Below are 21,511 nucleotides of genomic sequence, written 5' to 3' on the forward strand. Positions count from 1 at the left end.
GTCCTTTTTGATTCGATTGCAACGTCAAACCAACCCAAGTTCGTCAACGAATCTAATAATACCTGCCCCAGCTGAGACAGATTTTTTACGGCGCATGTCCGAGTTAAGCAGGTTGGGAGCAAGCAGTGCTACGGAGGGGGTCGCATATCTCCGTACGGAACATTTTGGCGGCAGGCCTGTTCCTAGATGCATCTCAACGTTCCGTCATATGTTCGTTGCTGCTCATCATTATTGTCTCTTGTGTGCTTGGGGTGCCGAGAATGAAGAATGACGAAATGGCATGTGATGCCCGCTTTGGAGAATAAGTGGGTAGAGCGAAGAGAGAAGCTGTTTGAATCAAACGGGGTTTATCAATCAACTGGATTGGAGGTACAAGTCAGAGTATTGGAGTACTAGCCCAATCTATAAATTGAAGGGAGACGATAGGCATGAGGCCAAGTAGCTCCAAGTACCTCTGCTCAATAAAAAGCCTCGATAAAGAGATAAAGTATCCAACAGGCGTTGTCCATGCTATTCCTATTCCTGCAGCTAGAGCCACTCCATACACCTCTGCCAAACAAACTGAACCCACCAGGTGACTTGAATAGAGCGGGCCTTGACGGGACAGGGGGTCGGGTGCTTGAATTTTTCTGGTTCGTCCCCAAACCAAAGACGGTCGTACAGGTACAGGTACGAGTATGGATACAGACAATAATACGGGCAATGGCGATTCCTTCATACCATTACTCGTACAGTAACGCACAGCCGCAACCGACCAGCAAGCGGGTTCAGGTACTCGTACACGCCCACCGCCAGCACCGCCGGTGTTGCATGAGGGCGCGTGGAGCAGAAGCAGCCATCTCCCACAATCCGTCACATCGAATCAATTAATCAATCAATACGGCTCTAGCCTCCCGAGCGCTAGCATGGTAATTATTGTTGCAACAAAGTTCTCAAGGTTCTTTTATGCGCGAGTACGTTACGAGTACCGAGTACACGCATCGAGCCGCAGCCCGAGGGCTCCGCTACCGCCTCTGCACCTAGATTGCTTGCTTTGCTCCCAGTTCCTTGCTGCTTACTTGGTACAGGCGGCGAGCGTCCGAGTACAGGAACTTGGATCAAATTCATTTTCATGTCCTCGTGCCCCTCGTGGGGTCGCCTGTTAGTGGAGTGACGCCTCAACAGGCTCGTCCGCTGCAGCTTTTTCCCTTTGCCCTTCGTAACCCTCGACTGCCATTTGCTCCTGTTTCTGCCAAAGTCCTGGCGAGCTGAGTCGTTGTGCTCTGTCTGAGCTGTCAATAGTGGACATCAAAGTGCGTGCGTGAGTGCTCAGCAGACTTGGCCGTGACAGCACCAGAAACGACTCCACTCCCTCTAAACGTCGACCCGTTTTAGCGGTGCACCAGCCAAAACCAGCGCTCTGCTAGGCCCTCCAAGAACCCTCCAACCCCCCTGGAACCACCCACGACACCACCTGGACCAAGCACCGAAACCGTGACCCAGCCGCTGAATAGTACAGTAACAGTCCTGCGCCCCACTCCAACTCGGCCTCACCTCATATTCTGCTTCAACCTTTAAACCTCGATCCCCCCCGTGGTCGGATTTCCGCTACCCCGGATTTCCCCCCAGCTTCTTTCATGTGCTTCTCGAACTAAGATCGCGTGCGCCCTACAGACACAGTCGTCCATCGCAAATGTCCATCCGAGGCCAGGGCATCCGTAGCGCCTGTTTCTCGTCACTCTTCTTCGCCTAGTCCTAGTCCCGCGCACAGCATCGCGGCCTCGCCCGGCTTCCATCTCTCCTCCAAAGGCGCACCCATGCTCGCCGTCCGGCAGCCTCCCAGCAGGATGGGTTCGTCGCAGCCCGATTCCGATCCTTTCCAGATGCCCTTCGGATGTGCGTTTGTCCCGAGTCGCCTGCTGCGTAGTACTTAAAGAGTCATGCTGACCCTGCCGTCTCTAGATTCCGTCGATGGCAACCAAGAACCTCTATTCGATGCTCCCGAGCCTGCGCCCGGCGCTCCCTTGCTGAGCGAAACCGATAGCAAGTTTCTCAGTGATTTCTTCGATGACATGACAGCAAATCAGTACAACATGCCCTCTTTCGGAGAGGGTCTGAATTACAATGCCTGGTTCGACCTACCGCCCCAGTTGATGGGAACAGCAACTTCCTATGGATCTCAGTCAGCCGCACCTCTTGGCCAGGAATCACATTTAAATTTTACCAATGACTCTCACAGTCCACATATGGGCATATCTGGATCACATCTAATGCCACCGCCACCACCTCCACCCTCTCAGCCAAACGCTTACCAACAACACCCCTCCGATGATGTTTTGAACGCCGCCGCCACGTTGATGCAAAATGGACCCGGTATGCGTGGAGGTCACAAGAACAACGACTCATCTACCCCGCGGCGGCCCCTTGGTCCTCCAGTCGGTCACCTCCGCCACCAGGGTTTGGAAGAGTTCAGAGAAGAGAGCCGTAAAGGCATGGCGCACACGGAGATTGATAATACCTTTACAGAATGGATGTGGGGGTCGGGTTCCAAAGGACGTCAGCATTCGACCACACGGGCCATCCCCGTGGATTATCAATGGGGCTCTGATTCCAACTTTAACCTTGCCCAGGGCTATACACCCGGAGAGAATAAGGAAACGGTCGAGACTCAGCATCAGGAGCAGCTCAAGTGCCTCGAGTGTTTGGAACCCAACCAGAGCGCTGCAACAACTCGTCCTAGCAGCCCTACCAACAGCCAGTCTACGTTCCCGATAAGCTTACATAGAGATACATCAGAGTCCGCGGAGAGACCAGACGATGACGACGATGCACCCCCTCGCAAGAGACGGAAGAGCAAAATCAAGAAGGACAGTACAGAGGAAGGCGAGGATCAAAGCACTAACGGGAGCAAGACTGCCGCCGCCAAGCGAAGAAAAGCAAAGGGCGATCGGAATGGGTCCATCTCGTCGCCACCCATGGAAGTCGGCATGGCGGGCAAGCGACGGAAGTCAGCCCTGAACGGAGTCAAGCCACCGCGCGAAAACCTGTCGGAGGAGCAAAAGCGAGAAAACCATATCCGCAGCGAACAAAAGCGCCGAACCCTTATAAAAGAAGGGTTTGATGACTTGTGCGAAATTGTTCCCGGACTCAACGGGGGAGGCTTCAGCAAGAGCACAATGTTGACCATGACGGCAGACTGGCTAGAAGAACTCCTGGTGGGGAATAGGGACCTGACTGCTCAGCTCGCTGCCCTCGAAGGACGATGAGCTCATCAGTTTGACGGCTAATGGTTTACGCGTAATTCCCCCCTTTTTGCCTTTTTTTATTTTTATTTTTATATCTTGGTCAAACCCAGCGTTCGAATATTTGGAGTCGGGGCTTTACTATTCCATGGGACGATTGCGAGGCGTTGTGTGCTCATATACTCGGGGAGATAAAAGGCTGTGGATGTTATAATGTGTGTGGTCCATCAGGTTGCTTTCTGGTTGGAAAAGGGAAATGAAGAGTTATGGGGGCTTTGTGTGGTTATTATCATTGTTGTTTATTATTAGTACTACCCATGATTCCCGATATGAAAGATGCCTAGTCGGCATCCATAGGACGCAAATGCTAGATAGATGGACATCAAAAAGCGCGAGATAGCACATGACAAGGACGGTTTTCTACCCAAGTACGATGATTTGGTGAATTCACTATCATAACAGTAGTTCGAATAGGTGAATTGATGCTCTTGGTATAGAGTATTACAGCAGTAGCTTTACTCACACGATGGTAAGTTGTCAAATCCCCCAGCCATTCACTTAAAAAGCAGCCAATGGCATCAACCGCCCAGGACCAAAACCGGGGCCGAGGTTTGCCCACCTCCCGCCATTCACCCACTTCACATGCAACCCCGGCGAATAGACTAAGAGGTTGAGCCAACGAGATAGACTGAGTTGAGAGAACCGTCACCGGCTATTTTCATTATCCAAATTCATAGTCTGCCTCTTTTCAGGTCTCATCGCAATATCCGATCCACCACATCACAACTCAGCTGTTGGATAAAAACACAATCTCACAGTTAACCAGCTTAAAGCGAATCCCCTCATTAAACCTCCCCCCTCTCTCAAGAAACAACACAATGGCAGAGCCACAAGAACCATATCCTGGCGCAGACCGCATCCGCTCACTAACAGACCAAGACGCAATCTTCAACGCCTTTGACGCTTATCCCTGGACCAAAGACTCTGCCTTTCTTGTACGTCCAAACCAAAACCATCTCATATAACCTACCCATTCTTAACCCACCCTTCCTTTATCACACAACATACTCTCAAATCTCATCTCATCCCACTTACATTAAACATAAAAGTCCGGCCTCCGCGCCATCCTCGGCACCCCAAACTCCTCCAACCCACAAGGCTCCCTCCGCGACATCGCCACCCACGCCCGCATCTTCTACTACGCCCAGCGCATCGGCGTCCAGATCGACTTCTCCGCCTACCACGCCTGGCTCGCACAAAATCCAGACCACCAGCCCCCGCACATCATCCCCGAGGAGTACGAGCAGCAACCGTCATCCTCATCTCCGTCTTCTTCCGCAACTCCGTGGCAGCAGGCCGCACCAAAGGCAGATCTCTACGTCGACCGTAGCGCCCAATCTCACTCCGGCGAGGGGGAACCGTCTTACCCCCTCGGTTTCGCAGAAATGATCAAGCTCCTCCAGGAGGGCAAGCCGATTCCTGGCATCAGACAGATTCCCAACACTATTGAACGAGATCCTGTAAGTACAAAACCTCAAACATCGGGCTCTCTTTTACCCGTAGCTTCTGTACTCACACATGAGCACCCTTGTAGACGGTGAAGCCTGTTGGATCACGGCCCGTTCCCAGAAAGCCTTGGGAGAGGGAGGTATCTGCAAATGTCGAGGCGGGTGCCGGCAGTGTTGAAAACACTCTTGATCTTGAGTTTCCCCCGGTAGAGCAACAGAATGCAGCGGCAGCCACAACAGGTTCTTCATGATGCCGGCCGTGTAATAGCTGCCCGATGGTGATGGAGAGAAACTATCCATCTAGCTCTCACTATTGAAATGCATTCATGGCGCCTACTGGCGGATGCAGATGGCCCGCGCTCCAGTTCACGTGTGACAGTTGGATGCCAAGCTGAACATATCTGGTCACGAATTAATAAACATACCCCTTTCAACCTGAAATTCTGTCTCGATTAAGCGGCCTAGCATCATTATTCGAAATTACAGCCCCTTGTGCTTGAAGCACGCGGAAGCCGCAGTCAAAACAAAAAAAGAGAAATCCTGTAATAAAGAGTGTCGCAACTATTAACACAATTAAGACTTTTTTTTTTCGTAAAACATCCCTCCATTGTCTCCGTCGCGCAAAACAAAATGCAGTTTCCATCAACGTGATACACTCCCACTCCCTTCCCTTTTCTGCAATTAAAGATGTTATAATAACCACCGGGCTTCTATATCGGTTAGCTCAAGTTTCGTCTTCGAGTGTTGGGGATACGGACCGTTCTAAGTGAATGTGTTATTGCCTTTTACATGTCGAGATGCAATCTGAGCTCTTGTCAAAGAGAATGTTGTCGTTACGGTTAGCAGATGTAGTCTCCTGCATATTTCAAAATGCATAACCATATTGTGTCCAATGCACCCAGTCAGGCAGTAGCCAGCTGAGCGTAGGATGACGGGTGATCTGTAAATTGATTGCAGGGGAATATGTTCATAAGAAGAAGTCGACAAATTCTTTGTGTCATCTTGTGACCTGCCTGAGAGCAACAAGAGTGGAAATTAGATATGGGACGAGTCGGCAAGATGTGCTATGAGAAAAAACAAACGATGCTGCGCAGGAATGCCTAGCAGAAGGCTTGCCAGATTGTTAGGTAGCGTCTCGCACACTTATACACCATCAATGCCTATACCGCATCAGCGGTAAGAGGTTCCGAACCTGGCTGGTCCTGGTCCTCCGATGCGGCTGCTGCTCATACCGGGCCCAACGCCGGGGCCAGGGCGAGTCGTGACCGCGTGGTTGGTGCACAGCATTCCGACACGAGATCCAAATTTGGACCCCCTGAGAGAGACCATGTGCTTTCGGATATGGGCAGCAACCATCTCACGATGTTGAGGAGAAGCGTTGTTAAGAATCCACTGAATAAGGTAATTTCCGTATTGGTCGCTGGCAATGTCAATCAAAGGAATGCGAGTACGGTCGCGGCGCCCTTCGCAAACTCGATCAAGATATCGACCGAGAAACTCGGCACTTCCAATCTTGAGGCACTTCTCCACAACCTTGGAGGCGAATTGATCAGTGCTATACTCTGCGGCATACCGGATGACGTGGTCAATGGCCCGGCTGCGGTCAGGGGGCGCTCCGTGCTCGCATATGTGCTGGATGCACCAGTTCCCAAATTGGCCGTGAGCCACAATGTCGATATTGGCAAGGACTTCTTCGATGCAAGGGCGCTGAATGAGCATGTATTAGCTAAGGATTGAAATATCTCAGGAAAGTCTAGATACCACTTACCTTGTCCTCTTCGAGGCAGTTCTCAAAAATGTTCTGAACAACAAGACTACCGGTCTCTCCAAGGGCAACTTCATGCCACATTCCTCGGAGAGATTCGTTGACAAATTTCATAATTTGAGGTGGAGATTCGGTCCATCGAAGCTCAAAAAGCTTTTGCCAAACGTGGCAGGCATATCTGTGAATCACGGTCTCGGGGATTCGACGGAGGAGCTCGTGAACCATGATTGCCTTGTATTCTTCCGGGACTGAGTCGAATGCCTTTTGCACAACATGGCACCCAAAGGGATCCATGGACAAGTTCAGAGTGTTGCCACGGATGGCTTCGGCAATCTTAATGACCTGCTCTGGTGTTCCATGCTCAAAGCAGCGTTGAACAAGGAAGTTGCCAAACCTGTTGACCATCAAGGGGTATGCCTGCGCCACAATCGCTTCGACAATCTCATATTTCTGCTCTGGTGTGCCCACCTTGAGCTTCTGTTGCAAAAAGATGGAAGCTTGTTGGTCATTGTTGCAAACAATCTTGTCAACAATGTACTTCCAATTGCAATTCACATTTCGGTCGAGGAGGCGGCGGTAATTAAGAGGCTCTGTTGGTGGGAGATAAGTTGGTCCCTCTGATGGGACAACCTGTTTTTCATCAGCATGTGGATGGTAATGAGTGATTTCCATCGAACTGCCGGGTACCTCATTCTTCCAGCCAGCCTTCGAGGTGAACTCTGAGGCGTGGGGAGAAAGAGGAGTGCCAATTGCTTGTTGATGAAATGGAGGGAACATGTTTATGCCCATCGGAGCCATTGCTGGTCCGACACTAACGTGAGCACCCGGGACAGGGACAGGCACTGGGCCTCCGACAGAGTCAAACTGATGAGCTGGGCCGTTGAGATTGACATATGAGGCCCCAAACTGGTGGCTTGGATTCATTCGGTTGTCGAAGCGAGCACCACGGCGGTTCGATGGGGGGCGCATGATGTCGTGATCAGGAGCTTGACGCTCAGGGCGATGATTGTCAACGAGGATGTAAGGCGAATTTGGGTCTACGCAACCCTGATTAAATCCCCGACCGCCAAACCAGTGAGCGGGAGATGGCTCAGGAGCTGGGGGATGAAGAGAGTTGTTGTTGGCGAAGGGCGCCTTTGTAGATCCCCAGATTCCACGGGCACGATTAAGTGCGGTGGCCGAGGCAGAATCACTAGTATCGGACTGAGTATCATCTGGGGTGCCTCTGCTCCAAATATTCTCCCGAGGAGCTGTTTCAGTGCGAGGGATTGCTGTGTCAGATTCCTTGGCAGATCGCGACTGAGCAAGCTCCTGGTCCAGCTTAGAGATGTGGTTTCTGGCTTGTGCTAGCTGTAGTTTCAGGCGAAAAACTTCTTCAGTATCCGGGCGCGAATCGTCAAGTGTAACGCTAGCCGGACGCGTGGTCGGAGCTGTGGCAGAGAAACCTTCGGTTACTGGAGTGATGGGAAGCGAAGTGCTCGAAGGAGTTTGGTCACAGACTCTCAAGAAGGAGCCTTCGTCTTCCACTACTTTCGCGTTCTGATTCTGTTGATTGATGGAAACCTGCTCCGGCATTCTCGCAAAAGGTTTCTCCATATGATAGGAGTTATTGGTGGGTAGGTTGTGGACGTGCTTCATACGAACTGTGAGTAAGAGGCAAATCACAAGAGTAGATGATGTAGACAGTTACCTTTGGGTAACCTTGGTTTGCCAACTTTGAAGTGGTCAATGGCGAAATGCCCTTTTCTTTCATCGCAGACGTGGTCCCAGTTTCCTAGAGCAAGGAAGTAAGCAAATGTATACTACCATGCCTCTCATGCTGCCAATTAGAAGCCAAATATCCGACGTTTGTACTGTCGTTGCAATTATCAGATCCAGGGACGGTAAAAAACTTACACCGGAGGCTACAGTAGCTGAGAGCACATTTCCCGCCTGCACCAACATGTCTTTCAGGGGTGTGCCGGCTGAGAACGTAACCGAACGCTGAGGAGTAGATCCCGATGAGCCGGAAGTCGACATTTCATCCGCAGAAGATGATGGAAAGAGATCAACGAGATAAAGATCAAAGAGGGGATGCAGCGGCGAATGCTGTTTGGAATAGACAAGCTCCCCTGAGAGGGCTAGACTGGGCGCAGTTTGCGTGCCAGAGTTGAAAGAGGGAAATGAGGAAGAAAACGAGTGGACGATTTGGGATGTTGTGTAGACGGAGAAGAAATGAAAGGGACAGAGATTTTAGAAGTAGATGTTAGTGGTCGGTTGCAGTCTCGGGTGAAAGAACGGCCTGTCAGGCAGTGGGAGGAAGGAGCTGGCAGCGGCTGTCAGTTCCTATCGCCGAAAAGGGCCACCGCCTTGTCTGGTGCTCGCTAAGGCCAAAAGACAAGGCAGGATTTATACGTCAGCCACGGTCAGGCACAAATAAGGAGTTGGATGCGATATTTTGGCGGTGCTGAACAAAGCTTTGCAACAAGTTGAGATGCATTCAGGTCTGGAAACAAGAGAGAGAAGGGTGGAATATATAGAAAGGATATCTAGAGAAGACGCATCAGGCAATTTCAGGCATCTATTAGTGCTTGAGGACTCGCCAAATAGACATTGTAGGCAACAAACGCCTCTGTGAATCACAGCCAGCTTCCAAAGAGTGTCTAGAGACGTGGATTTTGATCTCCAGCTCCTTTGTTTGCCCTTGGCTCTCTGTTACGCTTAGGCACCAACGAAGTAGCGTTTTTTATAGTTATCTGGGTTCGAAATTCTGGTCGCCAGAAGAGTCATGAGATGCGGAATTTCCAACGTGTAGTACCACGCCAGTAGACGCCAAAGTTACTGCGTACTTGGTGCCGAAATTAGAAGCCTCCAATACTCTTAATACAGACGTTCCTCATTCGATTCGGTGACCATCTTAGTTGACATAAAACCTCTATTCATATCCATTTCATCTAAGACAACATTCTTTTTCTCATCTCGCAACGGAATCAGATGGTCTGATCCGAGCGTAGGGGGTAATTGTACAGTACAGTCGATTTTACAATCTCAAGTGGCATCACAGAGCCTTGAGTCACCATATCCTTCAACGCCTTTTTGTTTTTCCTTTTTATAGTCTCCCACTATGATAATATAGATCCGTGTTCAAGTGAATCAGACATGATAGCGTGGAGATAACAACCTCGCAACTGATAGTGCGACGATTATCGCTTCTTTCCGGGGGTGGGAGCTGCAGAATTCTTAGCCTATGGACATTCCAACAGGAGAACAAATCATCATCAGATGATGATAACATACCAGGAGGACCCTTCTTCTTCTTTGGTGCACTCTTTCCACGCTGCTTAAGCCTAGAATTGCAGTTTTAGCCAGCCGTCTCTTCGAGGCTTGTTCCAATGCACCTACTCTTCAATGTACTCGAATCGATCTTCCTCGGCGTCGTCCCACGTGGCAAGCACTGGACCAAACTCTCGCTTCACATCCTTAATCGACGCCAGCTTCCGGGGGTAGTAAGCGGCGAGCGCAGGGCCTTTGAGTCGCTGTCGCAGGACCTTGTTGCCCATGCGAATCCCCTCAGGGTTGAACGTCGTGGCGAATACTTGGCATTGCGCCTTAAACAAGTCAGTTGGCCATTAGAAAGCAATAGAATTTCGGGGCGTGTTTACCTTCATCAAGTCTAACAACCGCGCACGAGGGACACTCATCTTTACATGCTTGATCTCCAATGATGGCACCAGTTTTCGACGTTGAATTGAAGTTTGAACGCGCACATCAGAAGAAAATAGGCTAAGCTATTTTGGGACTAGCATCTACTGCACTTTAGGAGGTGGGTCGTGCTACTCAAGTGAATCGACTCGCCCCAAAAAGCGCCTTGAATTCATCTTGGATTCTTCACATCAAACACGAATATTTTCATCATTAAATTTTCAGTATAGTGTCAGAGAGAATATGCATAAGCGACGAAATGCATCCCCAGGGGACCACTGGGCAAAGCGGCATCAGACGGGGGATCCGAGAAAAAACGACGAATTTGTCAATAGCGCCGAGCCATCAAATCAAGCGTTGGCATCGCTTGCAGAACAAGCAGATGAGCTCGTAGATTGTCTCCAAGCCTTGAAGCGCCAGTTCTCACAGAGCAAGAACCCTGCAGAGCTCCAGCTCGGAAATGTAAAATCACGACTGTCTCGATTGACGAAGCAGCTGCTTCCTTCATTTCAGATCCTCGGCTCTCTTGAAGAGCCTGAACCTGAGGCTCCACAGCCCATAGTTGAGACAACACCAGTGGTATGCATATGACTTTTCCAGCGACTTGCATCATCCAACTAGCCAGTCAAAAACTAACATCAAACCCTAAAGGCATCAGTAGTCACCCATGACACTTCTAGCATACCATTGCTCTCCAATATCAGGGTAACACCATGGACCTCATCAGAGATTCAGCAAGAATGGCCGCCTTTACCTCCTATTTTGGACCCTAAACTCAAAGAAGAAGTATTCACACACCCAGGGCTTGGGTTGAAGTACAACTATGAGCGCCTAGAATGGCTAGGCGATGCATATCTCGAACTTATCGCGAGCTCTCTCATTCACCAAACATTCACACAGCTGCGTTCTGGGGCTTGCTCTCAACTCCGCGAGAGATTGATTCGAAATGTCACTCTCGCCGAGTACTTTCGACATTATGATATGTCTCAGTGGGCCAAGCTTCCGGGTGCCTTTGGTGATTACAAGGGCCATGGGCGAGGCAGGTCAAAGGATAAAGACTTGGTGAAGACACAGGCCGACATGTTTGAAGCCTATGTCGCAGCTGTAATTCTCTCGGATTCTCAACAAGGCCTCACGAAAGTGGTAGAGTGGCTAAAAACACTCTGGGGCAGGACTATCAAGGAAGATATCTACAAAGCCGAAGCAGCAAAAAAGCGATCAGAAGGTCAATCAGCAACTGCGGAGGTGACAAGCTCAACTGCAAAGCAGCGGCTGAGCGTGAAAATCGTAACCAAGGGGGTTACGATTGACTACAAGGATCTCCCTGGCGAGAAGAAGGACAAAAATCTCGGACTACCTCTGTTTACTGTTGGAGCATATCTTACCGGCTACGGCGAGGTTGGAAGACTATTGGCAGTTGGCACAGCCCTAAGCAAAAAGGACGCTGGCCAAAAAGCTGCTGAGACGGCATTGCAGAACAAGCGACTGATCCAGGCATACGAGGAAAAGAAGAGGCAGTATATGCAAGCTAGAGACGGCGATTCGGTTTTGAACAGCCTTTTATCTGAGTGGTGAAATAAGAGGAGTTTACGGGTATGGCTATCGACAAAGGGATACAACGCAGGATACATTACGTGAGGATAATGAGTGGATTTGGTCTTGAATCTGGAACTGGACTACTGTTGAACAGGATACATACAGCCTGACTATTGTAATGAATAAAGAACATTGTCATGTTACCGCCAATGCTAGAACAAGCTGTATCGAGTGTGGTGACTGTTAGCGAAATGTCTCGCCATGGTGACCAGCTTGTAACCACTTGTCACATCATGCGTTTTGGGAGCCCGATCTCCCGATGTGTGCTGTCTCGGCCTGCAATTTTTTTTTAAGTTGGACATGAATAAGGAGTTTCACTCGCAAGTTGTGTGTCACGGAGCAGTAAATGCTTCAGATGGAGCAAACATTGCAAAGTCGGTGCTTTGAATCTCATGTATTTTGTCCATAACTTCGACTCTTCCAACAGGTGCTAGCCCGTGCACTGGGAAATACCTAAGACCTAGGCTGGTACTCCCCTAAATCCAACCAAATAACTGGACCAAAATTGCATGCCATTCTTTGTCTGCCTACATAAAAAGCATTCAAGACCCTCTTCATGTGTTGGGCAGCTAATCTGGGGTAAACTGGAACTAAAACACAACCGGCGCCGTCCGCACTCGAGGTACCTTTTACTAAGCGCCCAGGCGACTTTCACGTGCTGCGGCAGGTATCGCATACCCGAGTTGATGACGCGAGGCCCAGCGCAGCTCTGGTTGTGCCACACTCTTTTTCAGCAGCCGAAGCCCCCTGGACCGGTAGCGTCGAAGCATTTCCGAGTATTATGGAGCGCGAGCGCGCCGAGGTTCAATTGCGAGCCGGACGACAGACCGAGCCTCAATCGCCAACGAACGCCCGCAGACATAATCTTCGACATCCACTAACTTGCCACGACTAAGTAATCACCTGAAATCCTCATCCTGCCACCTGCTTTGCGTCATCGTCGCGGGATAAGAGCTTGTCGCAGCGCTGAGCCTCGACGACTCGTTCTGTGGCTGCAGTGTCTCGAACCGTCGTCGGCTGTTATCGCCAAACCGATCAGCCTTTCGGGATCAACAAATCCAAGCCCGCAGTCGACGCCTTGTTCCACCCAACAATTGCCATCTGGTCGCCACGAGAGAAGAAATCCGAGAAGAATAAGGATAGGAGAAGAATTCCCACCAATTTGAAGCAGAATTTTCTTTTGTCCCGGGCGATTCCACGAGGCCGCTTTCAGGCTCGTTGGGAGCAACACGGCTCCCCCGTCATAGCCGCCCCCGATGGCGGACTCCGTAGGTGGGTATAATGGCAGATGCATCTTGCTCCCCCACGAGCCCGCAATGGTACATGTGCATGCTGACCGCCCAATGCTGCAGATCGAGTCTTTGTTCATGCCCTAAACACCGTCAAGAAGATACCCAAGACTGGAGCATCGCGGCCGCCCCCTTCCGAGCGCCTACGGCTGTATGGCCTCTACAAGCAGGCCATGGAGGGGGATGTGGATGGTGTGATGGAGATGCCCACGGCCGGGTCGGGTTTACCTCCGGACGAGCTGCAGAAGGAGCGGGATAAGTGGGATGCGTGGAATTCACAAAAGGGCTTAACCCGGACCGAGTCCAAGAGGCGATATGTCGAGGCGCTCATCGAGACAATGCACAAATACGCAAATACATCGTAAGTTGATGTATCCCCGGATGTTGACACATGGAAACTAACTAACTCCTTTAAGTAGGGACGGGAGAGAGCTCGTTGCTGAGCTTGAGTTTGTCTGGAACCAGATCAAAGACAACGTTCCTAGCTCCGATTCCTCATCTGCCAACCCAAGTGACCCCACACATAGCTTCCATCAGCCAAGGAACGGCAGCGATGGACCTATGAAGATCCTAAGCCCCATGAGTGAACAAGATGTTGTCGAGCTGCGATCCCGCCGGCAGATTGACGAGGATGACGAAGATGCGGTGGCGAGGGACGAAGAGGAACGTGCCGTCAGTCTTCAGAACAGCCGGTGGTCCAAGAAGATGGAGCGAGCCATCACCAAGCTCTCGGCAGAAGTCGCCGCCCTTCGAGAACAGATCGCCACGGGGCGGGAGTGGAAGTCGAAAAAGGAAAAGAGCTTCCCTTCTTGGATAAAGTGGTTCATCTTCGTCGTCATGAAACACCTGCTGATCGACTGTGTCGTCCTGAGCATAATACTCCTTTGGATGCGAAGTCGAAAGGACCGTCGGCTAGAAGATATCGTGAGGGCAGCGTTGCGGCTGGTCAGGGAATACGTCAGAAAGGTGCTCCCTTCCAGATGAAACAGGAACAACAGCCGACTGTACATTATTCTCTGGCCGGCGTCCAGAGAAAATCATCATACCGCCCTAATGCGGATCAGGTTCGCAACTATCCATGCCCCGTCACGAAATACCATGTTCATCTTTCACGAATGTCACATCTATCCATCGAATAAACAACCAGACCAATTTCCCTGTTCTACTACCACGGCTCCCGTCATATAAGCAATATTATTTAGACTATAGAGGCCAATATATATTTAGGTTCTGAATAACATAATACTGATATCTTGTTTAAAACCACGCCATCCAGTAATTTAATTTAGACAATCCAACTCTTCTAGTACACTGGGTATTTAAATCATGCCTCCACATGCTCTTTTGTAGATGAGCCAGATACCGCCCAACTTGATTGCCCATGAATGACTTACCAAAGAGGTCATATAAAACCTGTAACTCGACGTTCCTTTCGCCTGACGACTCGGCAGCCAGCTCATAGAACCGCCAGGCACACACCATGGGAAAGAGTCCCGAGCCGCCCTGGACAGCACCGGCCATTGGCTCAAAAAAAAGATGGCCGCAGTTGACAATTTTTGAAGCGTACTGTTCTGGGCGGCCTATAGAGTTCTGATCGTGACGCTCCAGATATGCTGAGTCCATCGTATCTTCCGAGACGCCGTCCACCAACGAGTCTTTGGATATGGACTCTATGATGCATGACAGCATTAAGCATATACTCCAGTAGACACAACTGAGATGAAGCAATGAGAAATCGCTATCAAGTTGTGGTATAGGTAGAGGCAGCCCAGCAATTACGTAGTCGTAGATGGATAGATCAACATGAACCCGCCACGCAACCAAGGCGGCCTCTACCTCCCGACACTGCGGCAGGATCTTTTCTCGAATCTCATCCGCACTTTCTTGAGTACCAATCCGGGCTAGTAGATCTACCAGAACTAGTATATCTGGAATACCGCTCATAACATCGATGAGCTTGTCTTTGGTGGATTTCTCGGTAATGGTCCAGGGGATTGTTTTCCAAACATCGGAGCTGAATGGGGTTGAACATCTCCGTCTAATGGCCAATAAAATCTATATAGCCGTAATTGTTAGTATCAGTAAATTTCTTTCGGCTTATACATAAGAATCTACTAGTTGATGACTTACTATGTTTATGCGACTATCAACGAATAATTGATGAGATACTCCAGATACAAATGACTCTGGCCCTCGCGCAAGGAACATGGCCAATTGTCCCTCACTATGTCTCTGCCATCCAGCGACTCCTGGATCTCCATCGGGACCAAAGAAAAGCTAAAGGGAATGTTTTATCAGGATCGAACAATAGACAGCATACCCCTGCGAAAGAAACGTACCTCATATAGCGCCATAACTCGAGCTGCCACTACCAAGCTGTCACTCTTTGCTCGATTCGGCTGCTTAACGGCTTTGATCATCTCTTGTATAGTCCAGTTATACACTTGTAGACCCTTCAGCCGCAGTTGTTCATCGTTATTGATCCTTCCAAGAATGGAAGTCGCCGTAGCCACCGTCGCATATCGAAGAGCAGTCTCAGTGTTGTACAGGTCCCCGATGAATCTTGTCCAGCCAACCGAGGATAAGTCTGAAGACTCGGGTGAGAATTGACGTCCGTCTGGTATCATGATGCTCCAAAAGAGTCCAAAGTACAGCTGCTCTCTCGCCGACCTTGCGAACGAATCTGGTAGGACAACGTGAGGGCTGCTTTCTTTCCTCTTTGCATAGCTGACTATCCACGGCCGAATGTCTGATGCTGCTTCCAACTGAGGTGATGTGCAGCATTCCTGATTAGATGCTGCGCTTGCAGTGGAGTTGAGCCAGATCCTGTCAGTCTCATAGCCTTCGCAGGTCACTCTCGCATGAACACATCGATCGCACACGGGAGTGCGCCTATCGCACTGGGCGACGCTGGTTAACCAATCTGAATATGCATATTATGCGAAAGTGACGATGTACTCACTCCTTTCTTCCGTTTGCGACAGGTGATACAACCTCTCGACCGTCCTGGAACACCAACCATGCCGCGTCTATTCTTTCTTGCGTAACGCGAAGTACATGTATTTATAGGGCGCCCAGAAGACAGGAGCGCAATGCATTAATCTAAGAAATGGCGGAAGTGAGAATTATGTACAATATGGTTTAGAGCAATTATTATATGTTAACTCCGCGGGTCATGATATGTCCGCAGCGTTGACGACAAAAACAATGTGGATGATTTGAGGTGAGGTGAGGGCGGGCTCGATACCGAGGTTTCTTCGATCCCTGCTAAACGACGGTAGGTACATATATATTCAGATCTTCAATACCTAAAAGCTCGATACTAAGTACAGGCATGCTTATCAACTCAAACAATTTATAGAATATCTGAAAGCATCATAAATACTATACAGTTTTGTCAAATACTGTCATATGTCTTGTTGGTTCATCTTGGTAGAGGCGCAACTGAGGGTCCGATCAGGATCCCCCACGCAGAACAGCCCCGTTTTATTGCCTCACACCCAGGTAGCATTACCGTACATCGCGATGGTGTTAGGTATGCAGTCCGAGCTCCTAAAATTTGAATGTAATAAATTAAATTATTCACCTTGTAAGTTTCTTTATCCCCTCTATTATGATTTCAATACTTTTCCCAACCTTCGTTGGTGATGCAGAGCAGTAATCTACCTCTAAGGTAGAGGTAGTTCTAGGTACCAGAAAACAGTTGCTGTTCCATGTTTATCACAGCTGCTATGGTGGCGTCACGTGAAGGAACTGGTCGCCAGCTAGTCGCAAGCACAGACGCGGTTTTTGGGCAGGGAGGAGCTATGCGAACATCTGGCCTGCAATCTGGCATCATAGCTTGGCCTTGAATCTGTCCAAGTTCCAAGTCAGCCTCCCAGCACCACGATTGTCTCTCTACTCAGAGAAATTCTGGGAGCTGTACAAGTCCGGCCATCAATGCTGCATCAAGGCCTTTGATTGGGCATCCATCTCCCTTTTCCTTTCCAATTCGCCTCTTCGAGTTCTGCTTCCGTCCGCAACCCCGCCGCCATGGTGCGCCTACGAGATATTCCCCGGACGGCCACCTTTGCGTGGTCGCCCGGCTCCGGAAAGCCCCTGGTCGTCACCGGAACAAAAGCTGGTGCCGTCGACGCCGATTTCTCTGACGAGAGCAAGCTAGAAATATGGGATCTTTCACTCGACAACCAAGAGCAGGGCATCGAACTCCAGCCCGTTGTCAGCATCACCACAGACTCCAGGTAGGAATCTTGGCATTCGCCCCTCCTTGTTGGGCCTTGTCACTAAGACCAAGATTGTTAGGTTCTACGACATTGCCTGGGGACCTGCCGACGCCGATCATCCCAAGGGCATCATTGCAGGTGCTCTGGAAAACGGCACACTCGAACTATGGGACGCCGAGAAGCTCGAGACTGGAGCTTCCGACGCCTCCATCTCCAAGACGACGAAGCACACCGGTGCCATCAAGGCAATCCAGTTTAGCCCCCTGAAGCCCCAGCTCCTGGCTACTGCCGGCGCCAAGGGCGAGTTGTTCATCTACGACATCGGCGACATCGAAAACCCTTTCCGTCTGGGAAACGCAGCGGCCCGATCCGATGACATCGATTGCTTGGCCTGGAACCGCAAAGTTTCTCACATTCTCGCCACTGGAGGGCCTGGTGGCTTCGTGACGGTCTGGGATCTGAAGACGAAGAAGGCATCTTTGACCCTGAACAACAACCGCAAAGCGGTCAGCGCCATCGCCTGGGACCCAACTAACTCAACAAAGCTGCTCACGGCAACCGCTGATGACAACACTCCCGTCATCTTCTTATGGAACTTGCGCAACTCTAATGCCCCAGAAAAGACTCTCCAGGGACACGAGCAGGGTGTCTTGTCGCTCTCTTGGTGCCAACAGGATCCTGACCTGCTGCTTTCATCTGGCAAGGACAACAAGACGATTGTGTGGAACCCAAACACCGCAGAGCGCTATGGTGAATTGCCCGAGGTTACCAACTGGACCTTCCAGACACGATTCCACCCTCACAACCCCAACCTCTCAGCCACCGCAAGTTTCGACGGCAAAATCACTATTCAAACGCTTCAAAACACAAACCCCGATAAGTCGCAAGCTGTCAACGAAAAGCCCCTGGATGATGAGGAGTTCTTCAGGGCTGCCCAGACCCAGCCTCAGGGAGCCTCTTGGTCATTGGCCAAGGCACCCAAGTGGTTTGAGCGACCTATTGGTGCTTCGTTTGGCTTTGGTGGTAAACTTGTTATTTTTAGGGCTTCAACTCAGCCTGGCCAGGAGCGCTCGTCCAAGTTGGCAATCTCACAGTTTTCTGCAGATTCGGATGTCTCCTCCGCCATCGAAAAATTCCAAGAGGCTCTTAACTCCAACGATGTGGCCACCCTTTGCCAAGAGAAGAAAGACGAAGCCCACACCGACGAGGAGAAGGCAGACTGGACTGTTATCGAGACGCTAGTCGGCGAAAACCCTCGTTCCAAAATTGTTGAGCATCTTGGCTTCAAACAAGAAGACCTAACAAACGGAGCATCGACTGATGCACCTGAGGGACAGGAGACGGAGGCGGCCACCAAAGAGGAGGAATCTGTAGACGCAGAGGGCAAGTCCAGACGCCTGTCCAACATGTTTGGTGAGGGCGAGGGCGATGGTGATGATTTCCTTTCTGGTCTGACTGCCAATAAGGGTGCCAAGACTGATAAGCCTTTCCACCTCTTCAGTGACGGTGACACATCTGTCGAGAAAGACATCACAAGAGCTCTAATGCTCGGCAATTTTGCCAAGGCCACTGATATCTGCTTAAAGGAGAATCGTATTGCAGATGCCTTCCTCATTGCCAACTGTGGTGGTCAAGAACTCGTCGAAAAGGTCCAATCTACCTATCTCTCTCGCAAGAGTGATACTCCCAGCTACCTGCGTCTCATCAGCTCCGTTGTCGAAAAGAACCTATGGGATATCGTATACAACGCAGATCTTGAGAATTGGAAGGAGACCATGGCTATTGTCTGCACTTTCTCGGATCCAACTGAATTCCCAGATCTTTGTGAGGCTCTGGGAGACCGGATCAACGAGCAGGGCCAGCGCAAGGACGCCTCATTCTGTTACCTTGTGGGTTCAAAACTCGAGAAGGTTGTTGCCATCTGGGTGGATGAGCTCAATGAATCAGAGCAAGCTGGAGTGAAGGAAGAATCTGGCGGTTCTACTTTCTCAGTGCACACTCGGTCTCTGCAGAGCTTCATCGAAAAGGTGACCGTCTTCCGCCATGTCGCCAAATTCCAGGACAAAGAGTTGGCACAGACAGCCGATTGGAAGCTGGCGACTTTGTACGACAAGTACACTGAATACGCAGAGATCCTCTCTGGCCAGGGTAAATTGGAAGTTGCTCAGAAATATCTGGACTTGCTGCCCGCCACTTATCCTGCTGCCGAGCTGACCAGGAGCCGAGTGAAGCTGGCCACGCAAAAGAAGCCTGCCGCTGCACCAGTTTCAGCAGCTCGCCGAACGCCATCAATCCCTTCCGCAGGAAAGCAGCCATCTGTGGTGGGCTACCAGCCTCCCCACCCTGCCCCTATTCAAGCTCCTGTGAACCCATATGGTGGGCTGCAACAGACTTCACCATCGGTCTCTACGGCTCAACAGTACAAACCACCAGTTAACCCCTATCAACCACAAGGCTATCAACCCCAGGGATACCAACCCCAAGGTTACCAGCCTCAGAATCAGTTTGGATTTACCGGAGCGCCAATTGCACCACCACCTATCAGCGGCCCCCCGAGGAACACGACACCATCAGCAGGCCCTCCACCATCAAAGGCCAAGAATATGGAGAACTGGAACGATGTCCCTATGGTGACGAAGGCTGCGCCGCGAAGGTCGACGCCCAGCGTAACGCCCATTGCATCGCCCTTCGGAGCTCAACAGGGCCAAGGGCTACCTCCCCCTCCTCCATCAACAACGTCGCCTTATGGGCCCGGTGCTAGGGCTAGTCCTCCTCCACCACCCAAGGGACCAGCTCCTCCTCGAGTGCAGTCCCCATTGGCCGGACCGCCGGTAACTGGACCTCCTCGGACCTCTTCTGCGGCAGCCAACCAATATGCTCCGCCAACCCCCCTAGCCGGAGCTATCCCAACTCATGCGGCTCCTCCTGTTATGCCACGCACAGCTTCGCCTTATAACGCTCCTCCCGCCGGACCCCCGGTTTCCAATAGGTACGCGCCAGCGCCATCTCAGCAGCAGCCGGGACAGTATTCCGGCTCTGTGCCGCCACCTCCCGGCCCGGGAAGCAGGCCGCCGCCGCCTGCAAACCCTTATGCGCCACCAGCTCAACAGCAACCGGCAGCACCCAGTCCATATGCCCCATCCCCGTATGCTCCCGCGCCTGGACAGGTACCGGCCAGTCAGCCACCGCCAACAGGACCTCCCCCGATGGGTCGTCCTGGTCCTCCGCCCTCGACCGCATCTGCTCCTCCTCCGCCACAGCAGACCGCACCACCGCCAGCAGCAAAGTACCCTCCCGGTGATCGGTCGCACATCCCGGCTCACGCTCAGGCGCTCGTGGATATTCTGAGCCAAGACATGCAGCGGGTAGCATCCAAGGCACCTCCGACATTTGCCCCTCAGGTTAAGGATACGCAGAAGCGTCTGAACATTTTGTTCGATCACCTGAACAATGAGGAGCTTGTCCAGCCGTCAACAATTGAACAGCTATCACAGCTAGCCGTCGCCATTCAAACCAAGGACTACGCTACGGCCCAAAGGCTGCAGATGGAGATTAACCGGGATAAGACTGAAGAATGTGGTAACTGGATGGTAAGTTGAATGATTTGAAGAATACGATGGTCCAGGTACTTGTTTACTGATATATTTACAGGTTGGAGTTAAGCGACTTATCAGCATGAGCAAGGCAACTCCTTGATGAGTCAATAATGTTGTCTGTACATGGAGAGTTGTGGTGATTTATTTGATACGCTTTATTGGCGGCACGATGTTATGCAAGGCATTGATTAAAAACCGCGGGCGGCACGATTAGTTAGATTATACATAAAGGCAATAGCTATTCAGTACCCCAAGTTGGTTATCCAGCATTTGGCGACTGTGTGAAGTTGAGAATCGAAATTGGATGTGAAGGAAAGCCGTTTATTTACTACTACCGATTACAAGCATTTACCTTGATACCTAAGTAATAGATGCCCAGTTCTCTAGTATCTGCTACTGTAGCTAAATGATCCGAGTTGAATGAGCAGTGGTTGGTTATGGTCGGCTTCGGTACGATTTCGCCTCGCCATCCATCCAAACACACGCATTAAAGTCAAATGATTACGCCCCGCAAAGTCAGCTGAACTCGCATAGCTGTCTGTATCGGGAAAACTCCCCTCCTTTGATTCGCCGTCGGAATTTGGAGAAGCTCTCTGGACATGAATAGGTGCCATGAACCAGCCAAAGATTTA

At 50.7% G+C, this 21,511-nt stretch overlaps 8 protein-coding genes across 8 annotated transcripts; 5 read left to right on the forward strand and 3 right to left on the reverse strand.

Annotated features, from left to right (window-relative positions):
* Positions 1-1,796: 1,796 nt before the first annotated feature.
* Positions 1,797-3,245, forward strand: T069G_07327 (helix-loop-helix DNA-binding domain-containing protein; the record flags this gene model as incomplete). Its single annotated transcript, XM_056174537.1, has 3 exons — positions 1,797-1,875; positions 1,942-2,161; positions 2,219-3,245. The coding sequence occupies 3 exons, from the start codon at positions 1,797-1,799 to the stop codon at positions 3,243-3,245; spliced, it is 1,326 nt and encodes a 441-aa protein (XP_056028116.1).
* An 854-nt stretch (positions 3,246-4,099) lies between these two features.
* T069G_07328 (uncharacterized protein) lies at positions 4,100-4,980 on the forward strand (the record flags this gene model as incomplete). Its single annotated transcript, XM_056174538.1, has 3 exons — positions 4,100-4,216; positions 4,331-4,741; positions 4,816-4,980. 3 exons carry the CDS (start codon positions 4,100-4,102, stop codon positions 4,978-4,980), a joined length of 693 nt encoding a protein of 230 aa, XP_056028117.1.
* Positions 4,981-5,899: 919 nt separating this feature from the next.
* On the reverse strand, positions 5,900-8,513 carry T069G_07329 (pumilio-family RNA binding repeat domain-containing protein; the record flags this gene model as incomplete). The annotated part of the gene is made up of 7 exons (XM_056174539.1): positions 5,900-6,436; positions 6,498-6,968; positions 7,050-7,124; positions 7,182-7,246; positions 7,319-8,137; positions 8,185-8,296; positions 8,391-8,513. 7 exons carry the CDS (start codon positions 8,511-8,513, stop codon positions 5,900-5,902), a joined length of 2,202 nt encoding a protein of 733 aa, XP_056028118.1.
* Positions 8,514-9,676: 1,163 nt separating this feature from the next.
* T069G_07330 (mitochondrial ribosomal subunit s27 domain-containing protein) lies at positions 9,677-10,174 on the reverse strand (the record flags this gene model as incomplete). The annotated part of the gene is made up of 4 exons (XM_056174540.1): positions 9,677-9,702; positions 9,771-9,820; positions 9,876-10,081; positions 10,136-10,174. The coding sequence occupies 4 exons, from the start codon at positions 10,172-10,174 to the stop codon at positions 9,677-9,679; spliced, it is 321 nt and encodes a 106-aa protein (XP_056028119.1).
* A 244-nt stretch (positions 10,175-10,418) lies between these two features.
* On the forward strand, positions 10,419-11,750 carry T069G_07331 (ribonuclease III domain-containing protein; the record flags this gene model as incomplete). The annotated part of the gene is made up of 2 exons (XM_056174541.1): positions 10,419-10,754; positions 10,827-11,750. The coding sequence occupies 2 exons, from the start codon at positions 10,419-10,421 to the stop codon at positions 11,748-11,750; spliced, it is 1,260 nt and encodes a 419-aa protein (XP_056028120.1).
* Positions 11,751-13,027: 1,277 nt separating this feature from the next.
* On the forward strand, positions 13,028-14,044 carry T069G_07332 (acyl coA binding protein domain-containing protein; the record flags this gene model as incomplete). The annotated part of the gene is made up of 3 exons (XM_056174542.1): positions 13,028-13,043; positions 13,124-13,421; positions 13,477-14,044. 3 exons carry the CDS (start codon positions 13,028-13,030, stop codon positions 14,042-14,044), a joined length of 882 nt encoding a protein of 293 aa, XP_056028121.1.
* Positions 14,045-14,069: 25 nt separating this feature from the next.
* T069G_07333 (fungal zn(2)-Cys(6) binuclear cluster domain-containing protein) lies at positions 14,070-16,082 on the reverse strand (the record flags this gene model as incomplete). The annotated part of the gene is made up of 5 exons (XM_056174543.1): positions 14,070-14,110; positions 14,455-15,115; positions 15,191-15,337; positions 15,400-15,960; positions 16,023-16,082. The coding sequence occupies 5 exons, from the start codon at positions 16,080-16,082 to the stop codon at positions 14,070-14,072; spliced, it is 1,470 nt and encodes a 489-aa protein (XP_056028122.1).
* Positions 16,083-17,092: 1,010 nt separating this feature from the next.
* Positions 17,093-20,979, forward strand: T069G_07334 (sec23-binding domain of sec16 domain-containing protein; the record flags this gene model as incomplete). The annotated part of the gene is made up of 6 exons (XM_056174544.1): positions 17,093-17,301; positions 17,363-19,646; positions 19,704-20,272; positions 20,351-20,450; positions 20,544-20,873; positions 20,935-20,979. 6 exons carry the CDS (start codon positions 17,093-17,095, stop codon positions 20,977-20,979), a joined length of 3,537 nt encoding a protein of 1,178 aa, XP_056028123.1.
* Between the last annotated feature and the right edge of the window lie 532 nt (positions 20,980-21,511).

This window comes from Trichoderma breve, chromosome 4 (genome assembly GCF_028502605.1).
Source record: "Trichoderma breve strain T069 chromosome 4, whole genome shotgun sequence".
Classification (NCBI taxonomy): Eukaryota; Fungi; Ascomycota; class Sordariomycetes; order Hypocreales; family Hypocreaceae; genus Trichoderma; species Trichoderma breve.